The following is a 24,573-nucleotide window of genomic DNA, read 5'->3' on the forward strand; positions in this document are numbered from 1 at the left end:
GGTTCCAAGAGGTAGAGGTGTAACTGAGGCCTTCATAGTTAAAATTTGTTTCCAGTGGGAATTCTGGCTGATAGTCTTAAACAGGGTTGCCATCTTTACCTCTCATCTCAAGCATGACATGTCTTAATGTGCATTTTTATTCTTCTTTCACCACAGCAATCTGACCAGATCAGATCTACACACACCTGATGTATCGCTTTCAACAGTCACAGTAGTGGGTAGTGGCTTTGTGCCTTTGTGAGCTTCTTTAAATAAAAGATTGCTCTACACAGCATAAATAAGAGAACGCTTTCGTCATTTGCCTGCCATTGTTGTAGCAATACAGCTCTGACCTCATCGACTACAAGCTGCGTGATGTACTTACCCAAGGCTTCATACCTATTCTGGAATATCTTGCATCGCAGTCACGTCTGAATGAACCTGTGAAGAACATGATTGATGTTACATATGTCATGTCTGAAAAGGTTTTAGCACATTGCTTGTTGTCGTTCAGAGAAAAAATGCAATACAAAGAGTCTCATTCTTTATTTATCTGATAAAACCCTATAAAATAAAACCCTGATTTTGCTTCAGTTACAGGAAGGAATTTGGACTACAGTTACCGTAACACTTATTTAGTAAAACATAGTTTCACAACATGGAATGGCCCTATTCAAACCCTCTTCACATCCTGTGTGCACCTTTTTAGAGCCAGAGCTCTTTAAAAACAGATTCCCTGTCGTCACATCACTTCCCTCCTTCTACTTTTTGTGGCTTAACGTGTAAGGAGGAAAATGGCACCTGGATCGTTTCTAATGTTCTGTTCCTTTTCCACTCTGTTTTTTATTTTTTAAATAGCACCGCGACATATAGAAATTAAGAGTTGAACACTTTAAAAAGCGGATAAAGTCTTTTCATGTGAGGCAGGCACATTTCACACAAATTATCATCTTTGCTCGTTGAGAATGTCAGCACGAGAGCCAGCCGCGATTGGTTTGCTCGGAGCGCACGCTCTTCATGCCAGCTGAGGGATGATGGGTAATCCATCTCGTCCTATTCTGACGCGGTGAGGAAAGAGACACTTGGCTGTTAATAGCTCTTTTGTGTTCACGTGCAGCATTTGTGTATTTAAGTTATTAAATGTGTGGTTAACACAACCTTCACGTAGCTTGAAATATTTTAACGCACGTCGTGTGTGTGTGTGTGTGTGTGTGTGTGTGTGTGTGTGTGTGTGTGTGTGTGTGTGTGTGTACGGGTTCGTACTATCCTGGTGGGGACCAAAATCTGACTTTTACTATCTTGGTGGGGACTTTCTGCACCGTGGGGACCAAAATCCAGGTCCCCTCGGGGTTGAAAGCAATTTTCACACTCAAAATGCGGTTTTACTGTCAAGGTTACAATTAGGTTATGGTTAGGTTTAGGGTAAGGGTTAGGGTTAGGCATTCATTTTTAATGGTTAGGGTTAGGGTAAGGGGCTAGGGAAAGCATTATGTCAATGGGATGTCCCCACGAGGATAGCAAACCAGACATGCGTGTGTGTGTGTGTGTGTGTGTGTGTGTGTGTGTGGGTGGGGTTACTTAAAGTGTTTGACATCAGCTATAGCTGTCATGTCTGTGGGTGCAGTGTCGGTATTTAGAGGGCAGCATGACAAGTTTCCTTGCCTGATACATTTACGCTGAAGCTTGGCCACTAAAGCCATGAAATTGAACATATGGAGCGTGGCTATTTTTGCACTAAACTCCACTCAGCTGCAAGTTTGGGTTGCCCTTTATATACCTCCTCTTTATTTTTAGTAACTGGCTACTGCCTTCAGTCTCACTGTATGTCTTCAACTACAGGAACCATCAACAGCGCTAAGAGAGAATACGGGATTTTTTTTGATTGGAATATAATGAGGAGAGGGCAAAGGAGACATTTGGGAGGGCATCACAGATGTATACTTCTCTCTGGGGTATGCTTTTCCTGTTATTTGTAGCCTCCTCCGCTGCTGTCCCTGTGGTTAGCTTCGCTTGTTCGTCTCATTACCCTCGGCACGTGGCGCTCCTTCACTCGCCGCCGGCCCGGCTTTCTTCTCCATTAATTGGGTTTCGTTACATTAAGCCCCCTGGCCAAGGGGCCATCCTGCCAATAAAACATCCCATTTTTAGCGCTCCTCTCAAAGCTGGTGGGGTTCAACCTGCTCTGCGAATGGTAATTGGTTATTTACTTAAGCTTCCTCAGGTTGGTCTCTGCTGATTTTTTTTTCTTTTTTTGGTACAAGGGGGAGGTACAGTGCCTTTTCATTCCCGTGCTGTAAAGCTACTACAGGAGAATGTTTGCTCACTTTTGTTGGGTAAAGGTTGCACAGCTTGCGCACAAACACACCTGAGAGTGAACACCTGGTTATGAGGGCGACTCTGTAGGATTTCAGTAGTGGACACACCCGCGCTTCATACTCCCAACTACTGACATTTACAGAGCCTTTGTGTCTGTAATCTCGTCTTCTTCTTTGAGCCCATTATCAATGGAAACAGTAGCTAAAGATGTACTTAAACAGTCAAAGGAGGGTGTGGAGGACCTGTGATTCACTGTTGCTGAGAATCATATGTTCTTCTTTTAAAAACTTTTTAAGTGAAGATTTTCCTGCAAATCTTTGTTGATGGGTCTTATAATTACAGGCCAGTCCCATGTTGCATTTTCTCTCTTTGTTTCATTCACATCCTCGGCCCTCACCTGCAAACCCTTTCCCTCCAGAGTGCAGAAAATCCTGCGAGGTGAGGTTGGGTTTTGTGGTGAGGAGGGCTTCTCAGCGAATAGACTTAGCAGCATGAGAATCCATAGCCGCCGTTTGAGCTGACATCTCCCCAGCTGTTTGTGAAACACCTCACACGGTTTCTACACACTTGATTGTAGCTGCGGGCGCAGAGAGTCCTCATTGCATATAAATTACAGAAGTGGGAAGTGATTATTATAAAATTCCCGCTTTCCCTTTTTTCCACTCCACTCTGCAGAAGTGGTATAATTGAGTGGAGTACAAAAGCTGTGCTGTGAGGGGAGAGAGATGCTTTAAAAAGGCAATATTGCAGGGATGGCTGTTCCATACACCACGTAGACACATGTATAAACGTGCAAATTCTTGTTTTACCGACCGTGACACGATGTTGGTGGAATATGACAGAATACAAGATCACAGACGTCGGCGTGTCGTCAGAAAAATCAAGGCAGGAGGGTGGGGGACAAAAAAACAACCCCAACAAAAACAAAACAAAAGTGAAACGTCCCATTTTTTTCCCCCACCCCCAATTTCAGACGGCACGCCAAGTCACTGGCTCCCCTTGCTGAAACACACTGGAGTGTCTCCTCCATGGAGGGCTTCCTGCCAGCTCCAGTTCCGCACAATGAATTTCTCTTAAAACCACATCTGAAGGGTTTTTATGAAAAAAAAAAAAAAAAAAAGGGCCGGCCAAGCCTGGATATGAAATTCCAAATGGAACGTTTTTCTTTTCAATCCTCGCCGCCTCTCTTCTTTCACTCTGCCTGAAAAATATGAATAGAAAGATCTTAAGCCTATTATTTCTCCTGTACAATAAAAGGGACCTCCAATATGGATGCCCTCCATTGCAACAGTGTCGCTACTGCTGCAGCCAGTAGGGCTTCATGAAGGGTATGAGAAGGAATCAGATTAGGACATGGCATGACCCTCATGGCTGTTGTCAGGAGTTGGGTGTCTCCAGCTCCTTTTTTCAGGAAATTGTTAATGGTGTCAGTTTTAAATATGTTTTTTTTTTTTTTTTATTTTATGGTGGTAAAATGTTGCCCCAGCAATGCCTCTTTGCATGTAATCAAATAAAAAACCATCTAAACCAGGATTTGGCTTGACCCTGATACGGTTTGCACAATCAAATTTTATGTATATCTAGAGTATAATGAAGCTGTTGGAAGCCTGAAGGACAATTTATTTCCTTTCCTTTTCGAAAGTAAACTACGGTTAGGCCATGCAATTTGCGTAAAGTGTGCACCCTAAATGGGCATAAATTTGCTATTGGTCACATAGGCCTGCAGGTTTTTCCCTGGTGGATCTTTTTTTTTCCCCCCACAATGGAAGCAGTTTATTAAGAAGTTGAGAAAAATGGGATTTGACAGCTGTAACTGGGAAGAGCACAAAAGAGGGCTTCTCCACTGTGGCAGTAAAACTCAAGCTTTCTTAGGTGCTAAGAAGTTAGTCGCCCTGCTTTAAAATATTGTTTTAAATGTTTTTTTTTAAATTGTAGTTCTATGTGTACGCACAAACATGAGAACTTTTTTTTTTTGTTTCCAGCTGGCTTTTCTTTCAATATTGGGGAGCATAGTAGGTTTTAACGATAGCATTCCAGGTTCTTATCTCATTCCCACAGCGTAACAAATGGGAGTGGAGAGGCGTAAAATAATATGTGTGAGAATGCTGTCATTTAGCCCCTGGTGGAGGCATGTCTCAGCCACTGTAGGCCTAGTTAGTCCCCTCTTTTTAGGCTTAGCAGCCTTGCTAATAAGCCTAACCTTCTTAAGGATGAGGCTGGACACTAACCTTTGGCTCTTTGTTGACCAGGGAATGCAACACACCTGGGCTGGTGTGAGAAAATTACACCTCTACATCCTTGGCTTAGTTTTCAGGCAGGGCTTCTCTTGTGTGAGAACAAACTTTACCACATGTGCAGTGCAACCTGTGCTTTATGGTGCCGTAACAGCCCCGTCTCCAAACCGGGAACTGAATTGGCCTGAGGAGATGAGATTCCCGGCATGATTTGGGACCCTGATGAGAATGATGGTTCATGCAGCTGGACACGTGCACACACATACCACACGTACTGCTCTTTGAGGACATTCCCAGAAGGTGGAGAATTGGGGGGAGGACGGAGGGGGTTCTTAAGTTGAAGCTGGTGCCAGTCTGCGAGAGGTTCAGAAAAACTCAGACATTCCAGCCACCCCTGTGTCCGAGGGGTTTTTCTGTGTGTGTGTAAGTGGGTAAGGCGGGGGACCAGTCACCACTTAGCACTGCAGGAATGTCACCTTGGCACACATGTCACTAGACAACAAAGCAAGGGCTAATAAAGAACAGTCCATTTATTATTATCATCCTGTCATAATTTGATTCTTATCCTAAATTTAGATGGGTATCTTTAACAACGCTGCTAATCATGTGACTGTTTCTGGGAACGAAATCGATTAGAGTTTCCTGAAAACTCAGGAGAGCTCATTGGGAGCCGCCCGGTGTAAGTGGCGTCTCACCCATCGGTGCACCGCCGTCTTTCCCGATTAGCCATATATCCTGTGGAGGTGATATTTTGACTTCAGCTCAGCTCTGGGCTCAGATTGTAAATAGTAGATTTAGCATGGCTAAGCATTACCATGTGTTCAGTGCAGCTGAAGCATGTAAGCGCTGTTGGCTGGGGGTTGGGGGTTTTTCGGGCCTGGTTCGATCTATTTTAGTTTTCCAGAGGAAGCTCTCTCTCTTTCTCTCGCTCTCCGTCTCTCTGAGTCAGCCTGGGATGAGGGGTCTGTGGCCAGGCCACTGTTGACGTGATTACCCCTGCATTAAGTACCGCTGCAGACATCTGTCTCACTCACGCTCTCTCCCCATAGCCAGAACCCCCACCCGCACCCCACCCCACCCACCTTTCTCCTCCTCCTCCATCCCTCATCTCTTCTTCCCCCGGCTCTTGGTCTGTAATGAACTCCCCTTATTCACCAGCTAATGACTGCCTTTGATCTCCCGCCTAAGACCTCTGCTCTGACTCTACCCTGCAAGTCTCTCTTTTCTCTCCCTTCCCTTTGCTCTATCGCTTGCTCGCTTCTATTCGCTCCACCTCTGTTTGCATCTTTCTCCCCTTTTCTGTCTCAGACATGCTCGCGCACCTCTTTTGACTTGTTTCTTTTTTTTTTCTCCTTCGGGGGATGTGGGGATTTTCAAACCTGCTGACCTAGGCTAAACAAAGTTTTGAGCTGCTGTGCCCAGCCTAGTAAAGAGAGAAGAAATTCAAGAAATGTTTTTTAAAAATATATATTTATAGTAACTTCTTGACCATACAATAAAAAAGTCAAGAAGGCACTGTGCTGCTGCAGAGCAGACCACCTGTACTCTATGAATCATGTGTGAGGGATCAGGGCCCCTTTTTCAGATGGAATAACACAAAAGGCATCAGCTTTTCACAGCATTTAAAAAATAAAAAAGTAAATCTTCTTGCATTTTTCTCCACAGTCCAACAAAGTCCCCGTGGTGCAGCCGTCACATGCAGTCCACCCGCTCACCCCCCTGATCACGTACAGTGACGAACACTTCGCTCCAGTGTCCCATTCTGGCCATCACCCCCAGGATGTCAACAACAAACAAGGTAAGACACCAAAGAAATGCCACAGCAGTATCTGCTGTTCTTATCCCACATTTGAAATCCTTTTATCACACTGTGTGGAACTAAAAGGGGTCGTTTCTTTATATATATCTATGTAAAAGTGAACACAAAAAACGGGGTTTGCTGTGGCACTGAACACTTTGTTGTCAGCAAGCTTTTACTGACTGAAAGAGTGAAAACTGTAGAAGGATACAATAAAGAAAGCCATCACCAGTGCTCCTAAGGAGGTCACAGACACATTATAGGTCACCAGTACTTCTTAATGCAATAAAATGTGACATTGAAATGGATTTTTGCACCGTATTCGCTTCCAGATAATCACATGGCAGCTTGATATGGAGGCATCGATGAACCCTGACTGCATTTAGTTTTTTTTGCATAAATGTCTGGATAGACGGGAATCAGGAGAGAGAGGGGGGGGGGAAAGTGTCGCAGTAAAGTCATCCTTCCTATCATCTCAAAGTGTGAGCTCATTTGAAGCAGCCTGTGGGATGGCACGCTGAGCTCTGCTGCCCTCTCCCTCTGCACTCTTTGCCTCTCAGTTATAACATCAAGCTGCAGCTCTGACAGCTGCGGAGGAGCTCCTGAGCCGTTTGGGAGCGAGCTCCTCAGCCCTGCACAGCTGGAGACTTTGGCAGCTTCTCGCTAATGCAAGGAAGAAAGGAAACAAAAAAGATGTGGCCCATCCGCAGTTTTGTCCCGCACCTTGTCTCTTTTCTCTGCTTTCTTCTCTTGCGGCTGGCAGTTAAAAAAAAAAAGAGGAGGAGGGATCAGACAAGATGTGGGCGATGATGATGATGACGATGATGATGTTGAGGCTTGGAGGTTCTGAGGGACCAGCTATAAATAACAATGTGGAAATGAGCACAGGAGTACACAGAGTAGCAGAGATGAAGGGAGCGGGGACATTTAACGAAACAGTGCTCCACATATGTCAGAAAAATCACACGTCTGACATGTTTTGTCGAGGCAGGAGAGGATAAACAGGTAGCAGAATGAAATAATGAAGGCACGGAAGATTTAACAGTTGTGTTGTCACGTTGTACAGTCTGAGGAAAAACGCTTCACACCCGTTTCACTGTTCACGTTGGGTCTCTGACAATCAAGAGCTGAAAGGAGCCCTGGAGGTCCTTCTTCTCCTTCTTTTTTTTTCGTACTATTTGATCTTTTTGCACCCGCAGCCCAACAGAAATCCATGTCCAAGCGATCCGGTTGCAGAATTAGCAGCAAATGATTTCCCTAGGCATATTCATGTGTGTGGATATCAGAAGAGCTAAGCCAAAATGCTTAAAACGAAATCTCTCTTATTCTTTTTTTTTCCTCTCTCTCTCTCTCTCTCTCTCTCTCTCTCTCTCTCTCACACACATATCGACCATTTGCCGCTCTGCACTCCTTAGTGGGCTCAGACTTTGATCTGCTCGTTAATTATGAAAAACAATCATGGATTTTCTCATTATGAGCCCTAATATGCACAAGGCCTGCAATGAGGGATGGAAGGTCGAGCGGAGGAGAGGGTAGTGGAAGGTGTGTGTGTGTCTGGGGTGGGGTGGGGGGGTAAAGACATATAACATGAATTTGATTAGTGAATACTTTTTTTAATCCTCTTTTTTGTTTGTTTGTTTTGGGGTTTTTTTGTGCCAGTCACATCAGTGTCACATGTTCAGAGTGGAAACGGGAGCGTGAAGCTTTGTCGGGATGTCAATGGGAACTGAAAAGGGGGGAGTGAGTAATTAGGCACCTTAGGGGTGTGAGTGGCAAGGTTAACACGCCGGGGCGCTCTCTTCTTCCCCTGCTGCTTCAGCCATCGCCTGCTTCTCTTCTGCCCTCAGGAGAGCCCTAAAGGAGTGTTAGGTGGTGGATTAGTAGGCAGGGGAGTAGCGCTATCCGTGCTATGAATCCAGCGTTGCAACACTGGCTTTGGAGATATAAGCCTCCCACTCGGCCAGCCTCTCTGAGGAGGGAGGCCCCCTTCAGACCCCAGCCTGGAGAGAGAGAGAAGGAGGAAGAGAAAAGATAGAGGCAGGGAGAAAAGGCTGGCTCCAGCAGGGATTAGAAGATGGTGTTAATCTGGAGGCATTTGCCCTCTTTTCTTAGTGTGTTTGTCTGCGTGAGCACATATGTAGGCACATTCCAGTTGCCTGTGTATAAACAGTATTTGCTGATATCTTCAGACTTTTAAGTCTTATTGTTACTTGCACAACTGTGAAATAAGAAGGGGGAAAAATGTGTGTTAAGACAAAAAACCATGAAACCTTACAGATGTTAAACGTTCGTCACCCCGCAGCCCATTTCTCACTAAGTCTTCTCACAGAAAGATACCCCTTGACCTTGAAGCCCAGCAAGAGCAGGCGAGCTGGAGATAGAGGAGCTTAGTCCTGGAGATCCACAGACAGCTAGTCGGTGTCAATCCTGTGTCTACAGGGAGAGCCACAGCCTCTGTCATAAAGATGAAGCCTCAATTATCCAGCTTAAAGATGCTGAAACACACTGGAAGGAGTCGAGCTTAAGCGGGGAAAATATTATCCCCCCCTTTCACAGGTTGATAATGTGAGGTCAAGAAGCCATGCTGATGCCCTGGTGTGTGCCCTGTTCTGAAATTGGCAGTTCATGACTTTAACCAGAATGTGTGGCTGAGGAATATGCAAACCCGATGATAATCCTAACTTTAGGTTCCTCGAAAAATCTCCCTTACTGACATATTTTAGCAATTATTTTGTGTGTGTGTGTGTGTGTGTGTGTGTGTGTGTGTGTGTGTGTGTATATATATATATATACACACACACACATATGCTAACCTGCTGCTAGCGCTGTTTCCTTCTTATCTGCATTCTGCCTATCTAATAGTTGTGTGTTGCTTTTTTTTTTTCTTTTGTTTGTCCAGGAATGCCCAGGCATCACCCTGGACCAGACATGCCCAACTTCTACTCCTTGTCTCCTGGAGGAGTGGGGCAGCTCACATCACAGCTGGGATGGTGAGTCACAGGCAGATTAAAGCAAAAGTCTGCACGACTGATTCATGCAAACAGAGACCAGAAACTATGCAGCGTTTTTACATCTTATGGACAGTGACACTGTACCAGCTTTGTGTACTGAATAGAGAAGTACTGGCCTGGAACAGCAGCTTCCTCTGGGAGGTCCGCCTCCGGTGGTTTGTGCTGCGCTGCTGCGGCCACAGCCACACAACTCGACTGTGTGCCCAGCACATGTCAAACACATCACGGCATTCGTGCCCCTGCATAGGCATATGGCTGCTTAACCATCATCAAAGCTTTCTGGAAGCGCTTCTCTCTCTTTCTTTCTTTCTGAGATTTACTTCAAGTTCTTTTATTTAGCCCTGTTCCACTGCATCCTTGTTACTTCCTATGCTGCTTTTTTTTCTATTCCCCAAACATATCTCTCTCACTTTCCCCACTATCTCTTTCTTTGCTGGCTTTAGGGCAAACACTGAGTAAGGACAGATGTAAAGTCCACGAGCAGGACACTTGATCACACATGACCAGAAGTCTCTACCACCTTTCCTCCTCACGCCCTTGTAAATCTGACTAACCCACTTTTGATTTAAGGAGTTAGGCTAAGGACGTGCGGCTGTTTTATTTAAAAACAAATTCCTGTTTTTCTACACCCACTGATTTTTGGTTTCTTAGGCAGAGTCTATACCTAGCAACAAGTGTGTTAGTTGTGTCTGTGAGGGAGTGGTGCATTTGCACTTTAGAACCATGTTGTTTGACACTTCACTTTAATTTTTTTATTCATTCATTAAAGAGAAGCTATAACCATGTTGTTAAAATCTAACAATATTATAAACTATTGATAGAAAAGTTAAAAAGTGAGATCTAATCACAAATTCTGAAATATGACAAGTGTAAAAACATGGTGAAAGAGACTCCGACTGCTTGTTCTTGAGGCACAACCAATTATTGGCTATAGTCATGCAATTGTCACACACGCCATATGCAGCCATGCATATGCCGTGTGTGACAATTTCTAAAGTCATATAAAACAGTTCCCAATCTTTTTTTTTTCTCACTTTAATGCCATTTGGAAGATATTTTCCACTCCTCTGATCCTCTTCTTAGTCTTTAATAATCAAAATCTCCTGTTATTGCAGGTTCCCACACCACATGGTGCCAGGTCCCCCAGGTCCTCATGCCACAGGAATCCCTCACCCGGCCATCGTCAACCCACAGGTCAAACAGGAGCCGCCTCATGACGGTGACATCATGCACATGTGAGTCCTGCAAACACAAAAAAATATTGCCTTAAAGCTCGTGCTGTCACTCCTCTATCAGCATTTTTTGACGCAACAAACTTCTAGGTATTTGTGTTCTCCTCCACTCGCTACAGGAGGGCGATGCTCAGCAAACCCTCTCCCAGCGCCTTGTTCTCTTTCTCTTGATGTGAGCAGATAAATGGCGAGGGCCCAGGCTCTGCTGATAACAGGCCTATGCTTCATTTGGCCTCTGGGATCACAACACTCTTAGCCGACAACAGATACAGGTCCTAGATTAGTGCTAAGAATTCACATCCCCAGCGTGTGCAGTGGGAAGTGCTGTGAGAGCCCTGAAGTGGTTATCACTGATATTTCCATTATTCATGGACATCCTCCTACCAAGACTGTACTGGTATCAAAAAGGTTGTTAGAAAGTAAGTCGAGCAGTGTTTTCTTTTAGCGCGAGAGCATTTGGTTTTAAGTATTCACCAGTGTGCTGCGGACAAGAAACTTTGGTTGCCATTACTTGTGAAGTAATCTCTCTGCATGAAGGGCTGCAACTGTACAACTGCACATGATTAAAGAGGAAGGGGCCCATGGCGTGGCAGCCCCTCTCACGCTGCCTCGCCATTGGTTGAGTGCAGCTTTTGTCGCCACGGCGGCACCATAATTTCCTTCTCCCGTTGCTTTGGACTTGTATTTATTTTGTTTATTTTCTAACTTTTTTAGTGTTTTCTCTTTCTCACCTCCTCCACTTTGTTGTCGTATTCCGTTTCTCTACAGGAAGCCGCAGCACGAACAGAGAAAGGAGCAGGAGCCCAAAAGACCGCACATCAAAAAGCCGCTAAACGCCTTCATGCTCTACATGAAAGAGATGCGTGCGAACGTGGTTGCCGAGTGCACGCTGAAGGAGAGCGCCGCCATCAATCAGATCCTGGGACGAAGGGTGGGTCGCGCAGTATACCGATACGCCGATCTCTGGCTTTCTTTCTTTTTTTTCCCCTAGTTTATCTTTGCTGATTGAGTCGAATCGCGGTGAGATCATAGTTTATGTCATGTTCTCTGAGGAGGCTGCTCGATTAGCTGAAAAAGTGCAATGATTTCTCCCCTTTATTAGCAGTCTTTATAAACTGGTTGTGATTATTGTCCTGATGATGCCCAAGCCAATTACTTCCCCTTTCCCCCTAAAGCCCCACACCCACCTCTCTCTGTCTTTCAACAGCACAGACACAGGCTGCCTGTCTAACTGACATTTAATCAGATTGGCTTTAAAAAAATATGCCTGGATAATGGCATGGTTGGAAATGACAAAATTTGTTCCTTTTGAGGATTGGGAAAAGAGTGGAACCACAGAGCCATGTTAAAAGCCTTAACGAATAGGCCTGGCGGTTGAGGCAGCCAGCCACAGCAAAGCCTAGTTTGTGGCCTGCGTAGGGTAATTGCTTGCTGACATAGTTTGAATAAAAAGCACTGCTAAATTGGAAGCAGTGTTTTGATATGAAATCAAAGCCCCCCCCCCCCCCCCCCTCTTGTCTCCACCCCCCTCTCCCCTACTTTTTTCTCTCTTTCCCTCACTCTTGCGCATGTTAATCTCTTCATCATGTCCCCCCCCTTCTTCTTTGTGTCTTTCATCCCCCCGCTTTTTTTTTTCTTTTATACACATGTGGAAGTTGAAAAGTTTTTTTTCCCCCTTCTATACCAAAACACCAGCGCACGCCTCTACGCAGAGAACATGCAAGTGCATGCCAGTAATTGACTGTATGCTATTTTTTTTCCTCCCCCTTAATCTCCTTTGTACTGAAACAGTGGCATGCTTTATCTCGAGAAGAGCAAGCTAAGTATTACGAGTTAGCCCGCAAGGAACGGCAGCTCCACATGCAGCTCTACCCAGGCTGGTCCGCTCGAGACAACTATGTGAGTATCAACAGAACAGACTGACAGAGGTGCGCGTGCGTGCGTGTGTGAATGTATTTGTGTTGATTCATGTTTGTTTATGTCAGCGTTGCATGACTTGTTCTTAAAATGCCACACAGGAATGACACACACACACCAACACACTAATTTGCACCAGTCCTCCTCCATGCTAATGGGGTCCATTTGTAGACCCTTTGTTTCAGCCTAATGTGTAATTCATAACGCTGTGATTCACTGTTATAGTGCCATCCACACTAAAATGGATTGTAGTATCACGGACACTATTATTGCCATTGTGAGTGAAAATTGCCTGGTAATGGTTACGGCGCTCTTTGATGTTCCATATCGGCTTCGGATGTAGAAAGCAACTGTTAGACTGAGTCGAGGAGGCTGGATTATACATGCGGTGTTCAGCAGTAGCAACCTCTGCTCCCCCAGCTGCCCGTTTTTTGTTTTTTTTGTTTGTTTGTTTTTTTGTTTGTGAATCTGGGCGGTTCAGGTGGATTTTTAGGATGAAGCCTGTGTTTATTGTTACAGCATTTATGTGTGCTTATGTGCTGCTGGATGAGAGTCTAAATGTGTTATTGAGTGACGTGTGACGTGTATGAATATTTGTGAGTGTGTGTGTTTGGGAGAGAGAGAGAGAGAGAGCACCAGCCTTTATTTAAAAGTGTGGCTCCAGCACTCACATTCACTCCACCACCAAAGTGCTTTGTGGTGTTTATCTGCCTCCCCTCGGACACCGACAGCATCCCTCCTCCTTCTGCCTCCACGGCTCCACTGCCAAAATGCCTCGCTGAGGTGGGGTGTGTGTGTGTGGGGCGGGGGATTGTTCATAGCTCTGCTCCCAGTGAAGCACAGCAGAGTTAAAGATGCGCATCATCGCTGCATTGGTGACATTTGGGCCGGATCCTGTTGAATTTCCTGTTTTCTCAGTAGTTTTGATGTTTAGAAGGGGGTTAGAGGAATGGCTTTCTATGTGGCACACGACGAAGGTAACAATAATCGGTAGTGCAAAGTAAATGGCGTATCCTTGTGGAATTAGTTATTCTGTGACCGCTCCCACAATCACAGTATTACAGACAGAGCATCGTGCCTGGAAACACCCAAAATAGGTAACACACTGGGGTGGAAAAATCGCGTATCATTCATAGTTTTGCCGTGCACCCCCTCCCATCTCTCCCCACCCTTTCTCTCACCCACACTCACTCAGCTTCTCTTCTTCCCTGTCTGCCGCGGCAGTAGAAGGCAGATTAGCTCATGAATAAGTGGATTAGCAGACTTTGCAGCAGGAAACCAAAGTGCTGCTCATATTTGACTAGAACGACTCTACACTGCTATCTATACCTATAGTCTCCCCCCTGGGGATTTAGCATAAGCTAAAAAATCCTTACGCACTCCCACCACCTCACTGGAAAAACGAGTGCCACTCTTCACAGCCTAATTGCAGTGAGCGTTTTTAATTGCACTTCATGTTAATGTTTGTCATTTAAAAAATACGAGGGGGGGAGGACTTCAAAGCTAGACGCGGAGCTGTCAAAACAGCAGAACTTTCACTCGGCCGGGAATGGCCACACTTCAACAGGCCTGAAAACTATGGAAAAGCGGTCGAGAGGAGGTAGAGCACACTCGATACGAGATCAGGCTCTCCATCGGCCCGTCCCTCAGTGTTGCAGTTTGTGGTGGAGTCCAGAGTCTGGGTTGATGCTGGTTGGATGCCCAGCAGGGGATGAGTGAACATGGCAGTCAGCAGCAGGATATCAAGAGTGGTCTAGTGAGCGTGAGTGCTGGAGCCACACTTTATGCGTTCCTCTGTATATTTTTTAGGGAAAGAAGAAGAAGCGGAAGAGGGAGAAGATGCAGGAATCGGCCACAGGTAAGAGACGCTTCCAACTCCTGCCTCCTCGCTCATTTGGGAAACGCCGTTGTTTGTTGGTTTCATTGTGCAGTTGGGAATCACTTCCACCATCTTTCTGTGGGGTCGTGTTTTACAGCAAATTGCCACATTTGCAGCAATGTTCGCCCTGTGAAACAAACCACTAACCTCCCATTGACTGACAGCTAGTAGAATCAGACTAACCAAACTAACCCACTCACTATGCTCAGTCTAGCCTCAGACTTGACTTGTGTACACCCCTTCATTTATATGTCTCTATCCCCGTCTTCTCATATTACACCTACTTTGGGATTAGTCTGTCCATTCTATACGACTGCTTACGGATTTCTGGGCTTTGCATTATTTGTTTGCCTGCTGCTCTACAGTGTGTCTTTCTGCTGACCTTGTTTAGCTGCGCTTCTGAGCCTCTTCCTTAGCACTGCAACTGTAATCCACTGAGAATTACTTCTTAAGTAAAATGTCAGTACTTCCTTTTGGTCTGTACAGCTGTATAGGCCAGATGGACGGTTATGATCTTTTGCCGTCCGGATACCCTTTTTTAAAAAAAGATGCAATTTTCTGCAGGTACAGGCCAGAGAATGAAAACGGCGTACATCTGAGAATATGGTAAGACAACCCCCCCACCTCTATGCCCTCCCTGTCTGGTCCAGTTTGATATATGTCAAGCTTTTTCTTTATCCTTCTTTTTGTTCTTTAAAAAAACTGCTAAACACTGACTTTGAGAGAGTATGTGCTCACAGACTAATCCTAAAAAGGTCCACCCTAACCTTACCATAGTCATTGTGTCAGCTGTGTTAAGGCCTGAAGAGGGATTGTGGTGTGTGTGTTTGTGTGTGCGTGGTTTGCTCAATGGCCTCAACACAATATACATTGAGTTTTCTGCATGCAAGCGTATGTATGTACTGGTCAGTTCAGTGTCTTTGTGTTGGAGCTGGTTGGATGAGAACTCGTATGCTGTTCGGGGGTAAAAGTGTCCAAATAAAGTAAAAATATTGCTTAATAAATCATGCAGCTCATGAAATCAGTGTTTTCTAAACATGGCATAAATAATACATCTGAAACTTTTTTCTTTTTTTTTGCTCTGGTGGAGGCTAGGATATCAGCTCAGCCCCATATGGGCTACATGTGTTGTCTTTCTCTGCGTCTTTGTGAAGCAGGGCAGGATCCAGCAGCTTGTCTGGCAGGAACTTAATGAGATGCTATACCTTTAATAAGATTTCATGGTATCTGGGCTTTCAGGGTGTCTATAATGCTCTCATAACAAAGGCACAATGTAGTCTCTCGCTCCCTTGCTTTTTCAACACGTTATCAATACGTAGAGAGATATCGATCCACACCAAATGTCAAGAAAGGCCTCACTGAATTGTCACCTGTCCTTTTTTCTTCTTTTTTTCCTTTTCTTAAGAGGAGGATTACTATTCCCAGTATGTGGTAAAGGCAACTCTATTCCCCCCTCTCGATCTTCCTGACTCTCCTTGAGTCGCTCCTCTGCTTCCCTGTCTCTCCCTCCCTGAGAGGTCTGGTAGCATCCTGTTATTCCGCTTCCTTTTGGCAGCAGAAAAAGCCGGGCAGATGTGACAAATCTGGTCTTACGTCGAAATCACCCCTAACCACACAAAGGTTTTCCACTTGATCGATTCCTGACCCAGTGGCTCTGCGAACCCAAAATTGGGCTTTTCTTTTCTTTCTCTGTCTCTCTCCTTTTTTGGTGACCACAGCCAGTTTTCAAAGAACAGAGAGCGCAAGCGCTAAAAAGCACTTTATCTCTGATCCAATAATTAGCAGTGCCTAGCCGCAGCGGGATGGACACCCTTGCTGATTCTCAGTGACAGCCTTAAACTAATATGCATAATACCAAGGATACTGCCACAACTCCCCAAGCCCTCAATTTATGCAGATCCCAAAGAGCTGGATTGAGGTTAGCTTGCTGTAGACGCCAAAAAGCATCTTTAAATGAACTCGTTTGTCTGTTCCTTTTCATCTGTCCGCGCCTCTAACCCATCTGTCTCTCCCCCGTTATGCAGAATCTGCAAAGAAATCTGTTAACGAGTTAATTTTGGGGACTCTGTTGTGAACACCTCTATTGTACGGAGGTTCAACATTTGGACGGTCGTGATGAAGAATGTCTGGTGACGTGCTGCACTGACTTTGTGCATTTTCATATTAAATGGCTTTTTTTAAAGGCCTGGCAAGCCAGGAGTTGAGCCTCAGAGCAGCATTTTATGGCGTGATGTCGGTTCCCTTTGTTATCTTTAGCATGTCAAACAGTGGGTCCACCACACAGCTGGCTCTCACCACAGTACAGCAGCTCTTAGAGAAGTCATTACTCTGACATTGTGAAATTAGAGTTTCCGCCTGTCTCTCTCGCCGCTCCTTCCCTCACCCCCCTTTCTTTACACTAAGTGGAAATTACTCTTTTTGCACTTTTTTAAAACTCCTCTTCGCTGTTTCTGCACCTCTTTATTTTGGTTCTGTCCATCTTGCTTCCTCTCGTGCTGTTAGCCTTTTGTCTGACTAAGCCCTCTGATTCACAGCCTTTGAGATAGTTATCTGGCTGAGACCCCTACATGCCCCCAAGGCTTTCTCCCGTTTCAGCCACTGCACATTTTTTTCACATGGGGGAGACACTCCTAACAAAGGTGGCTTTTTAATCTGGCTAACAAGGGCCCCCAGAGTCGCCGTAAAGCTGCATACAAGTTCACAGTTTTTGTTTGTTTGGGAGTTGCCACAAACTAGGCACGAGGTGGTATTTTTTTGTAAATCAGGTGGTCCTGAATATGCATTATGAACATCTGCAGAGTGTATCAAAGGTCATTTGGAACCACACGCCCTGCTCCAGAAGCATAAAAGAAAGTGTTGTTCAAGCAGGAGCTTTGGTGGCCACTCTCGCTCATCTCCTCTTGTCTGTCTCGGTTGTGCCCCAGCTCTGCTCCCTCTGATGTGTGCAGCCAGAAGTCAGCTGTCAAAAGACTTTGATGAGCGAGGAGGGAGCGAGCGCGTTAGGGGAGAGCGAGGGCTAGAAAAGGCCCAGAAGAAAATCCCCCAGCAGACCCCGTTCTCCAGAGTTCGGAGTTTACCCAATCTCAGTCAACCGCCACTCATCCTTCAGTCTCCGTTCCTCATTTTCTGCCCCCCCCCTCCCCTCTGTCTTTATTTGTCGCCTCTCATCTTCTCCCTCTCTCAGACCCTCATCACTCTCAACACATTGCACAAAATCTGAGCAGCCAGCCACACACTCAGGCTGCAATTAGGCAAGATTCAGCGTCTGCCTCCATTTCCAGAGTCATTTCAATTTGGCAGCGAGCCTCTAGGCCACTGCGGCACAGCCCAGTGCCTCCACACCCAGCCTTATTAGTGACCTGGGATAATTGGGGAAGGAATCCGGATTGCGAAACTGACTGTGGGTCTCGCTCTGAGCAGCACGCGGGAGATCAGAGGATGTTTTTAAAACTGTACCAAAAAAAAAAAAATGGTGGGGGGATAGTTATGGGTAGGAGGTGGGGGAGAGATTTTAAATCAGAGTGACGCCCCAGCTAATGTTACTTTAGGTAGGAAATGGAATCGGAAATGTCTCCCCCCCTCCACCCCCCCACCTCCACAAAGCATACACTGTGAAGTAAAACTACTCTCTCAGCACTTAGCATGTGAAGCCTCAGTTGAGTGTGTGGTTTTCGCTCAGAAGTAAAAAATCTTTCACACTGACATAGTTGTCTTATCCTGGCTTGGCAGCCTTATTTCACACCTTTTTCTTTTCTCTTTGGGGGGTCGGGTGGGGTGGGATAGGGGATGGAGTAGAAGGCTCCACATGGGAATAAATGAAGCTGTAGTTCTCCTGTTGTTTAGACTGGGGCCTGGAATTTGTTTTGATTGAGTCACGGGCCTATTGTGTCGTGGTTTGGCCAGCTGCGGTAACAGCATGAGGGTCCAGTCTCATGGCTTTTTTGTGATGACTTCTCTACTTCCTCTCTTCCTCTCCTCCACCCCCCTCCATCATCCCCCCTCCGGGGGCTCCTCGAGGCATTGCAGCCTCTCGGAAGAGGCAAGAAATATGTGACCTCCATAAAAGCCTCCCCTTGTGAGATGCTTATCTGTGAGTTATCAGAATGAAAGAGCCCCAGGTAACACGGCGCAGGCAGGCAAAGGACGGAGCGTCAAAAGGAAGTCGTGTTTATTTTTAAAGGAGGCTAAACGACTATCCCAGCTCTTCTTCCACTCGTTTTCGTTGCCTCGTTTCGTACTACTCCACCTCTTCCTGCTCCACTCCTCTGTCCTGATGCTGAATATAAGTGGCGGCGGAGGCCCTTTGAAGCGAGACCACAGCAGAGGGAGCAGTCATTGTGCAGGCCCTTTGAATGTGCCGCACCACCACCACCCTCCTCCCTGACGTCCCCCGGCCTGCAGTGGCTCAGACTGAGCTGTGCGGGGGCACACGGCCAGACTTCACCCCCCAGCAATGCCTCCTCAGATGTGGGCAACACCTCACCACTCCTCCCCACACCCTCCTGTGCTCCCCCCCAGTCTCACCCACACATGCCTGAGGTTTGGGCTTTTGGGTGACTCCCCCTCTTCCTATTCCCCCATTTGACCACAGCCAGACCCCACCCTTCCTCACGCTCCAATATTTTATGCAGGCACGTTTTTCGCTTCTCATATTTCTTTTTAAACTGTTAGTTTCTGATAATGCTTGTGGAACCAATACAAACCAATGTTTTCACTTTTCCCCCCCTTTTTTAATGGATATTTTCTTTCATGTCGAATGTCTCAGAGCTGAGCATAGTGCTGACAGTGCAGACCCTTTTGTTCATAGCATTGCCATCTCTTCCAGGTGTTTCTTCTAATGGGCCGTCTATTACTGTTTTTCCCCTTTTTTCCAACTTTTTTTTTTTTTGCCGTTAAGAGCGTCACTGTAACACTTTTTATAGAGCTGTGGCTCCTTTGAAAAGCTGCCACCAAAGCTGGTTGTGCGATACAAGGCCAAGGTCATAGCCGAGACACTCCAGCACACCAGGCTCAAGTCTGGGCCTGAGAAACAAAGCAGCTTAGGTAATCTGCCTGCACTGCTGGCTTGTTTACAGCCTAAAATCATCCAACTGTACTTGTTTCTTGCCCTGTCAGAGAGCAATACAAGGAAAGTCTAAAAAGGTGATTCCTGCTCAGTAGCATCAGTGGACACATCTCCCAACCACAGCGTCTTTCCTCTCATGGTAGAGTCTGCACCTTGGCATGCTCTGGAGACACCCTTCTCCACTTGACTTATTTTTAGAGTAATTTAGCAATTCAGCAATGTTTTCCTCCTTAATGGCACTGAAAAGAAACCCCAGCGCTTGTGTGCTGGGATTGAGGGGAGCTGAAGGGAATAGGGGTGGGTGGGGTGACGGGATGGAGGTCAGGGGGCTATAAGGCGTGTGGGTCCCAGCTGCGGGTGCTTTGATTCGACCCGAGAGGTGAAAGCGGCGATTGAGGCGCGAGGCCGTGCCAGTTATCTTAACCTCCCACACTTCAAAAGCCGGGCAAGGGCTCGTCCCACTCCTTCCTCCCTCCCTCCCTCACATAGAGGCAAAGGAATTGGGGGAGAGTGAGAGAGAGAGAAAGGGGGGAGACTAAACCTTCACTCACCCTCTGAACAGAGGAGCGTTTCATTTCCTGCAAAAAAGACCGGCCAACATTCCTGAGCACTAATGTGGACGGAGGCGGAGGAGGAGACGGAGGGAGGCGAGAAGAGAGGAGGGGTCAAGTTGCTCCTGAATCCAAGTGTTTGTGTCGGCTGGACCTTGTGAAACACTGGCCTGGTGCCCCCTATAACCAACCACCACCACGCAAGCACACACCCCTGCTGTTAGCACTAGCTCTTTTTGAAAGACTCACACACACAGACACACACACTCTTCTCGCCCGCCGCCCCTCAGGACTCTTCCCCAGGCAGGAAGGCCAGCGCTTTTCATGTCTGCGGTGGGGGGAAGGAAAAATGCTCCCCAGGAAACTGGGTGCAGGGCCGGGCGTGCGGGTCCGCTTTGAGATCGTAGGATGAAAAGAGGGAGGGCGGCGGAGGTAAATAAAAGCGACAGGAGCTCTCTCTTTTTCTCTGAGCCATGTGTTCCTTTCAGTTTCTGTCCTGTGCCACTCGCGGGTCAGCTCTCTTTGGGAAAGGTGGCCTCTGTCCCATTCTCTTTTATCCACATGTGGTGAAGCAGTCAGCGTGGTGACGCGTGTTTGTGTGTTTGTGTGTGCTTAAGACAGTTTTAAGTGTTAAGATGCAGCGAACAGCAGTAGCACTCGCCTGACTTCACACTCGGCTTTGTCACGAGGGAGAAGCAAACTAATACCATTTCTCTTCCTCTTTTCGTCTTCACAAAACATCCATCTTTTTAGTCGCAGGAGACATCCATCCACCTCTGTCTATGCCTCTCCACTTTGATCACTGATTCTATTTGATGCTGCTTGGGTCTAAAATAACTCTCCTTGGCTTGTCAATAACTGAAGCTAACTTTGTTATGTTAGCCCAAGCTTGGATCACGAGAGGGGAAAAGAACACTTTTGCAGCTTGACAAACAATTTTCCCTCGTCAGGGAACCGGGGCTGATTTCATGAAGGTCTTGTGAAGTGGAGTCGCACAACATTTTTACACCCTCGTGTCGACCTCTGCCTGAACCACGCAGGTTTGGGCAATTAACAACATAGCTACATGAACTATGGCAGTCTCCTGTGCAGGATAGTGCGTCTGTGAGTCAGGTGCCTGTTGTGCGACATAGTTTACATGATAGACACAGTTCTCACGTGCCTCTTAAGACTGCAGGCCCTGTGGAGGTTTATCCGAGCTCATAGGGACACAGCTGGGGTGATGAGTACATCCTGTCGCTTTTGAAATTATAAATATTGTACATGACTGGTTTTTACTAGTACTAGTAAATAACACAACACACTGGAGATGTGAGGGGGATATTATGTTTTGGCAAAGCTTTTTCTCTAACACTCCAGTTAAAGATGGAATACATTTTCCCCAAAGTCACATGTTCAAGATTATTCACATTGAGAAGAAAAGACTACTGTTATTATGTGATAAAGTTCTGCTATAACTTTGATTGGACACAAATATAAATATTCAAGCTGTCATCAGCTTCACTGTCATCTGGTCGGTCGATTAATATCAGCTTTAGCAATACACGGGCACTAAATATGTATAGTCTTTAAAAGTACGCAAGTGCTCTTAATAGGTTGTCCTAACAGAGGGGTATACTGAAAGAAAATTCAACTTGGTAATCTTGCTTCACAGTACACTCTTTAAGCTGAGCTACTAGAGGTACTACTTTCTGAGTCTGTTAACTGTCTGTAAAGTAGAAGAAACACACTGTAGCAAAAGGACTTGCCGTGGTGGAAGCTAATTAGATGAAGCAACACATTAAAAGTTAATAATGATCCATATAATACACTAATCCTTCTTCAGTCACAGATATCTAGTAATGTATTGAGTACTGTATTCTGCATAAACCTGTGATTCCTCGCCTATTGTCAAAAACAGATTGATGTGGCACAGTAGACCGGGGTCAGTCATAGGCTACACTTGCTTATAAATGCCACTTTGAAGCTATTACAAATATGCTACAAGCGTGGGATCAAATAATAGTACCTGCTGGCATTTTTCTAATGTGGGATACGCTTGTCTACCACCTATAGAACCATGAATGCGCTCTTATGTTGTCCCAAGACCAGAAGCGTGGGTGTTCAGACAGACCCAGAATTTCCTTTTTCTTGTTTTCCCGTCGCCCACCTGCAATGGCAGCATAAATGTCAACCAGAAGAAACACAATTGGGCGCTCAACCTCAGCGTGAGAGAGAGAGAGAGAAAGAGAGGGAGCATGAGAGGAGGAATGAGCAAAGAAGAGCGCAGCACTGCCAGCTGGGTCAAGGCAACCCCCACGTTACATGAGATCAAAGCTAGACCGGCCCACATCCTGCCACTGACCTATAAGGCCTCTGTAGCTCAGAGGCTCCACACTGCTGCAAAGAGTTTCATTCAACCAGCTTTGACACCACGAACTGAAAGCAAATGATTGATTATGTAGATGCTGATGACAGATAATTTGTTCCCACCCCCTTGAACTAAGGGGAGCATGCTTGCATGGTGAGACACATGGGAGTCACCCTGAGTCATCTCGATTTGTCTTGTCTGGTTTTTGATGAATAGTGTGAATATAACTCATGTTTTGGCATGTGTTGTTCACAATGCAGCAGTTTCGGGTTTTTTTTTCGTGTACAGATGCAGTCATTTCTTTTATTCCCTTTTCTTCTAGGAGGAAAACGCAACAGTTTCTCCACATGCAAAGCAAAGGCAGCAGCTTCAGGCCCTCTGCTAGAGATGGAGGCCTGTTAGATCCCATGAAGACCCTTAAATCTCCAAAACCGAAGCCTCCAGTTCTCAGAGAAACCCCCACAACACCCCCACACACCCCCGTTGATACCCTGCCTAACCCTACCCGCTTTCCTTTGCCACCATCACATGCCACCGCCGTCACCAGAATCACTGTTTGACTCTACTTCCTCCCTAAAGGCGCCTGCTGTAGAGACACTGAACCGAACTGACCGAGACAATCATGATTATAGTAGGAGCACCCTCACGTAACCGTGCCGTCTCACTCTGAAAGCATCGAGTTAACATCTGTGTGGTTATTTTCATTTTAATATATATTTTTTTTATTTTTGTTTCGTCAGTTTTCCTTTTCAATGTTGGCTTTACTGCAAATCTGCGGCACTGCACTGAAAAATAGCAGCAATTGTGATGTGTGCACAAACGCCCCCCTCCCCCACCCTGCACTGCCCGTAACAGTCAAAACACCTGCTACTAAGTTATTCTAAGTTATTTTACCACCTCTTTTTCCCCTTTGTGTAGTTCATTAGGCTGTAATTTACTTCCCCGTCCCTTGTGTTTCTCTCACTAGGGTTTTTTGTTTTTGTTTTTTTGAGACCATTTTGGGGGTTTGCCACCACCCCCCACCCCTCCATCCCTGACTGACCAAACACCTCTTTCTAGACTGCACTAAGGAAGATGGAGGGATCTCATCTTGTCCAAGAAACGCCCTCAAGATTTCTAGTTCGTTGCTGACGACCAGTTGGTGCAAAAAAAGGATCAACATTTTGGATTTGCTTTTCATTTTAGACTGAATATTATTTTTGAATGCCTTTTATTTGTATCCTGAACCCTTGTTCAGTTTCTTGGTGTATATTTCTGTGATTATTTTTCCCCTTTGTTTAATATTGTTTTTGTTTTTGTTTTTTTTATATATATAGTGGTATATATGAAAATAAGCTTTGGACACAGGAAAGCCATTTTTCTTGTTGAAGCGTCTTGCAGAAAATTGAAACTTAAGGCTTCTTTTGATAACTATTTGTAACAAATAGTGACCTCGAGTCTTGCTCAGATGTAAAATAATGCTCAGTATGTGTACTTTTTAAACTGTCAGGATTATGTCAATTTTCTTGGTATTTTTGCAGGCAACATTAGGACAAAGGCGAGAGTGACAGCTCAGAGGCCTATATTTTATTGTTCTAAAACATGACATATGAAGCAGAAATATATATTTACCCCAGCACTTGACAGTCTGTCTTTTATTGCAATGGACCTTTTTGTCTTTTCTCTCTGGTAGCTAATAGTGTGGTCTTTAGCCATGTTGTTTATTCCATGCAAACATTTCTGTAACATCTTGATTTTAATGCTCTATTTTTAGTATTACTTGATGAATTCCTTTTTTTTCTAAAGTCTCATGTTTTAGGTCACTGTCATCTTGGTATAGCATTTTTTTTCTTTGCTTCCCAAGTGGTCATATTTGAACCGTTTCAACATGTTTTGTTTTTTTGCTTTGTTTTTTTAAAGAAAAACAATAAAAAGGCACCATTGGCTCATTTAATCACTTGTGTGGTGGAAAGACAAGAGCTAGATGTGCCAGATGTAACATTCTGTGTGTCGTCATTGGAGCGTGCAGTTTTAGTACTCGCAGGCAGCAGTGACACTCGGTGGTGTGACACGGATAAAACATGACATCGCTTTGCTTTTGCGTTGGAGGAAACTTATTAAAAAGCCTAAAGAAGCTGACAAGCAACAATATTGGGACTAAATTTATGCAGAATTGCAGTGCTGTGTAAAAGTCTTGAACAACTCCTTAATTTCTTTGTATTGTCATATGAAAATGGGGAAAGAGGTCTAGAGACTTACTGA

At 45.5% G+C, this 24,573-nt stretch overlaps 1 protein-coding gene across 2 annotated transcripts in view; it reads left to right on the forward strand.

Moving 5' to 3' along the window:
- Positions 1-24,251, forward strand: part of lef1 (lymphoid enhancer-binding factor 1) — a 42,791-nt gene extending 18,540 nt beyond the window's left edge. Inside the window, exons 4-11 of one of the 2 annotated variants that reach the window (XM_063475240.1) lie at positions 6,195-6,327; positions 9,227-9,317; positions 10,454-10,573; positions 11,339-11,501; positions 12,362-12,469; positions 14,297-14,345; positions 14,931-14,972; positions 22,655-24,251. In XM_063475240.1, the coding sequence (XP_063331310.1) occupies positions 6,195-6,327; positions 9,227-9,317; positions 10,454-10,573; positions 11,339-11,501; positions 12,362-12,469; positions 14,297-14,345; positions 14,931-14,965 (699 nt within the window). In that variant the 3' untranslated portion in view covers positions 14,966-14,972; positions 22,655-24,251. The remainder of the gene's footprint in view (positions 1-6,194; positions 6,328-9,226; positions 9,318-10,453; positions 10,574-11,338; positions 11,502-12,361; positions 12,470-14,296; positions 14,346-14,930; positions 14,973-22,654) is intronic. The other variant, XM_063475241.1, reaches the window with a different exon arrangement.
- Positions 24,252-24,573: the final 322 nt, after the last annotated feature.

Source organism: Pelmatolapia mariae, linkage group LG6 (assembly GCF_036321145.2).
Source record: "Pelmatolapia mariae isolate MD_Pm_ZW linkage group LG6, Pm_UMD_F_2, whole genome shotgun sequence".
Classification (NCBI taxonomy): Eukaryota; Metazoa; Chordata; class Actinopteri; order Cichliformes; family Cichlidae; genus Pelmatolapia; species Pelmatolapia mariae.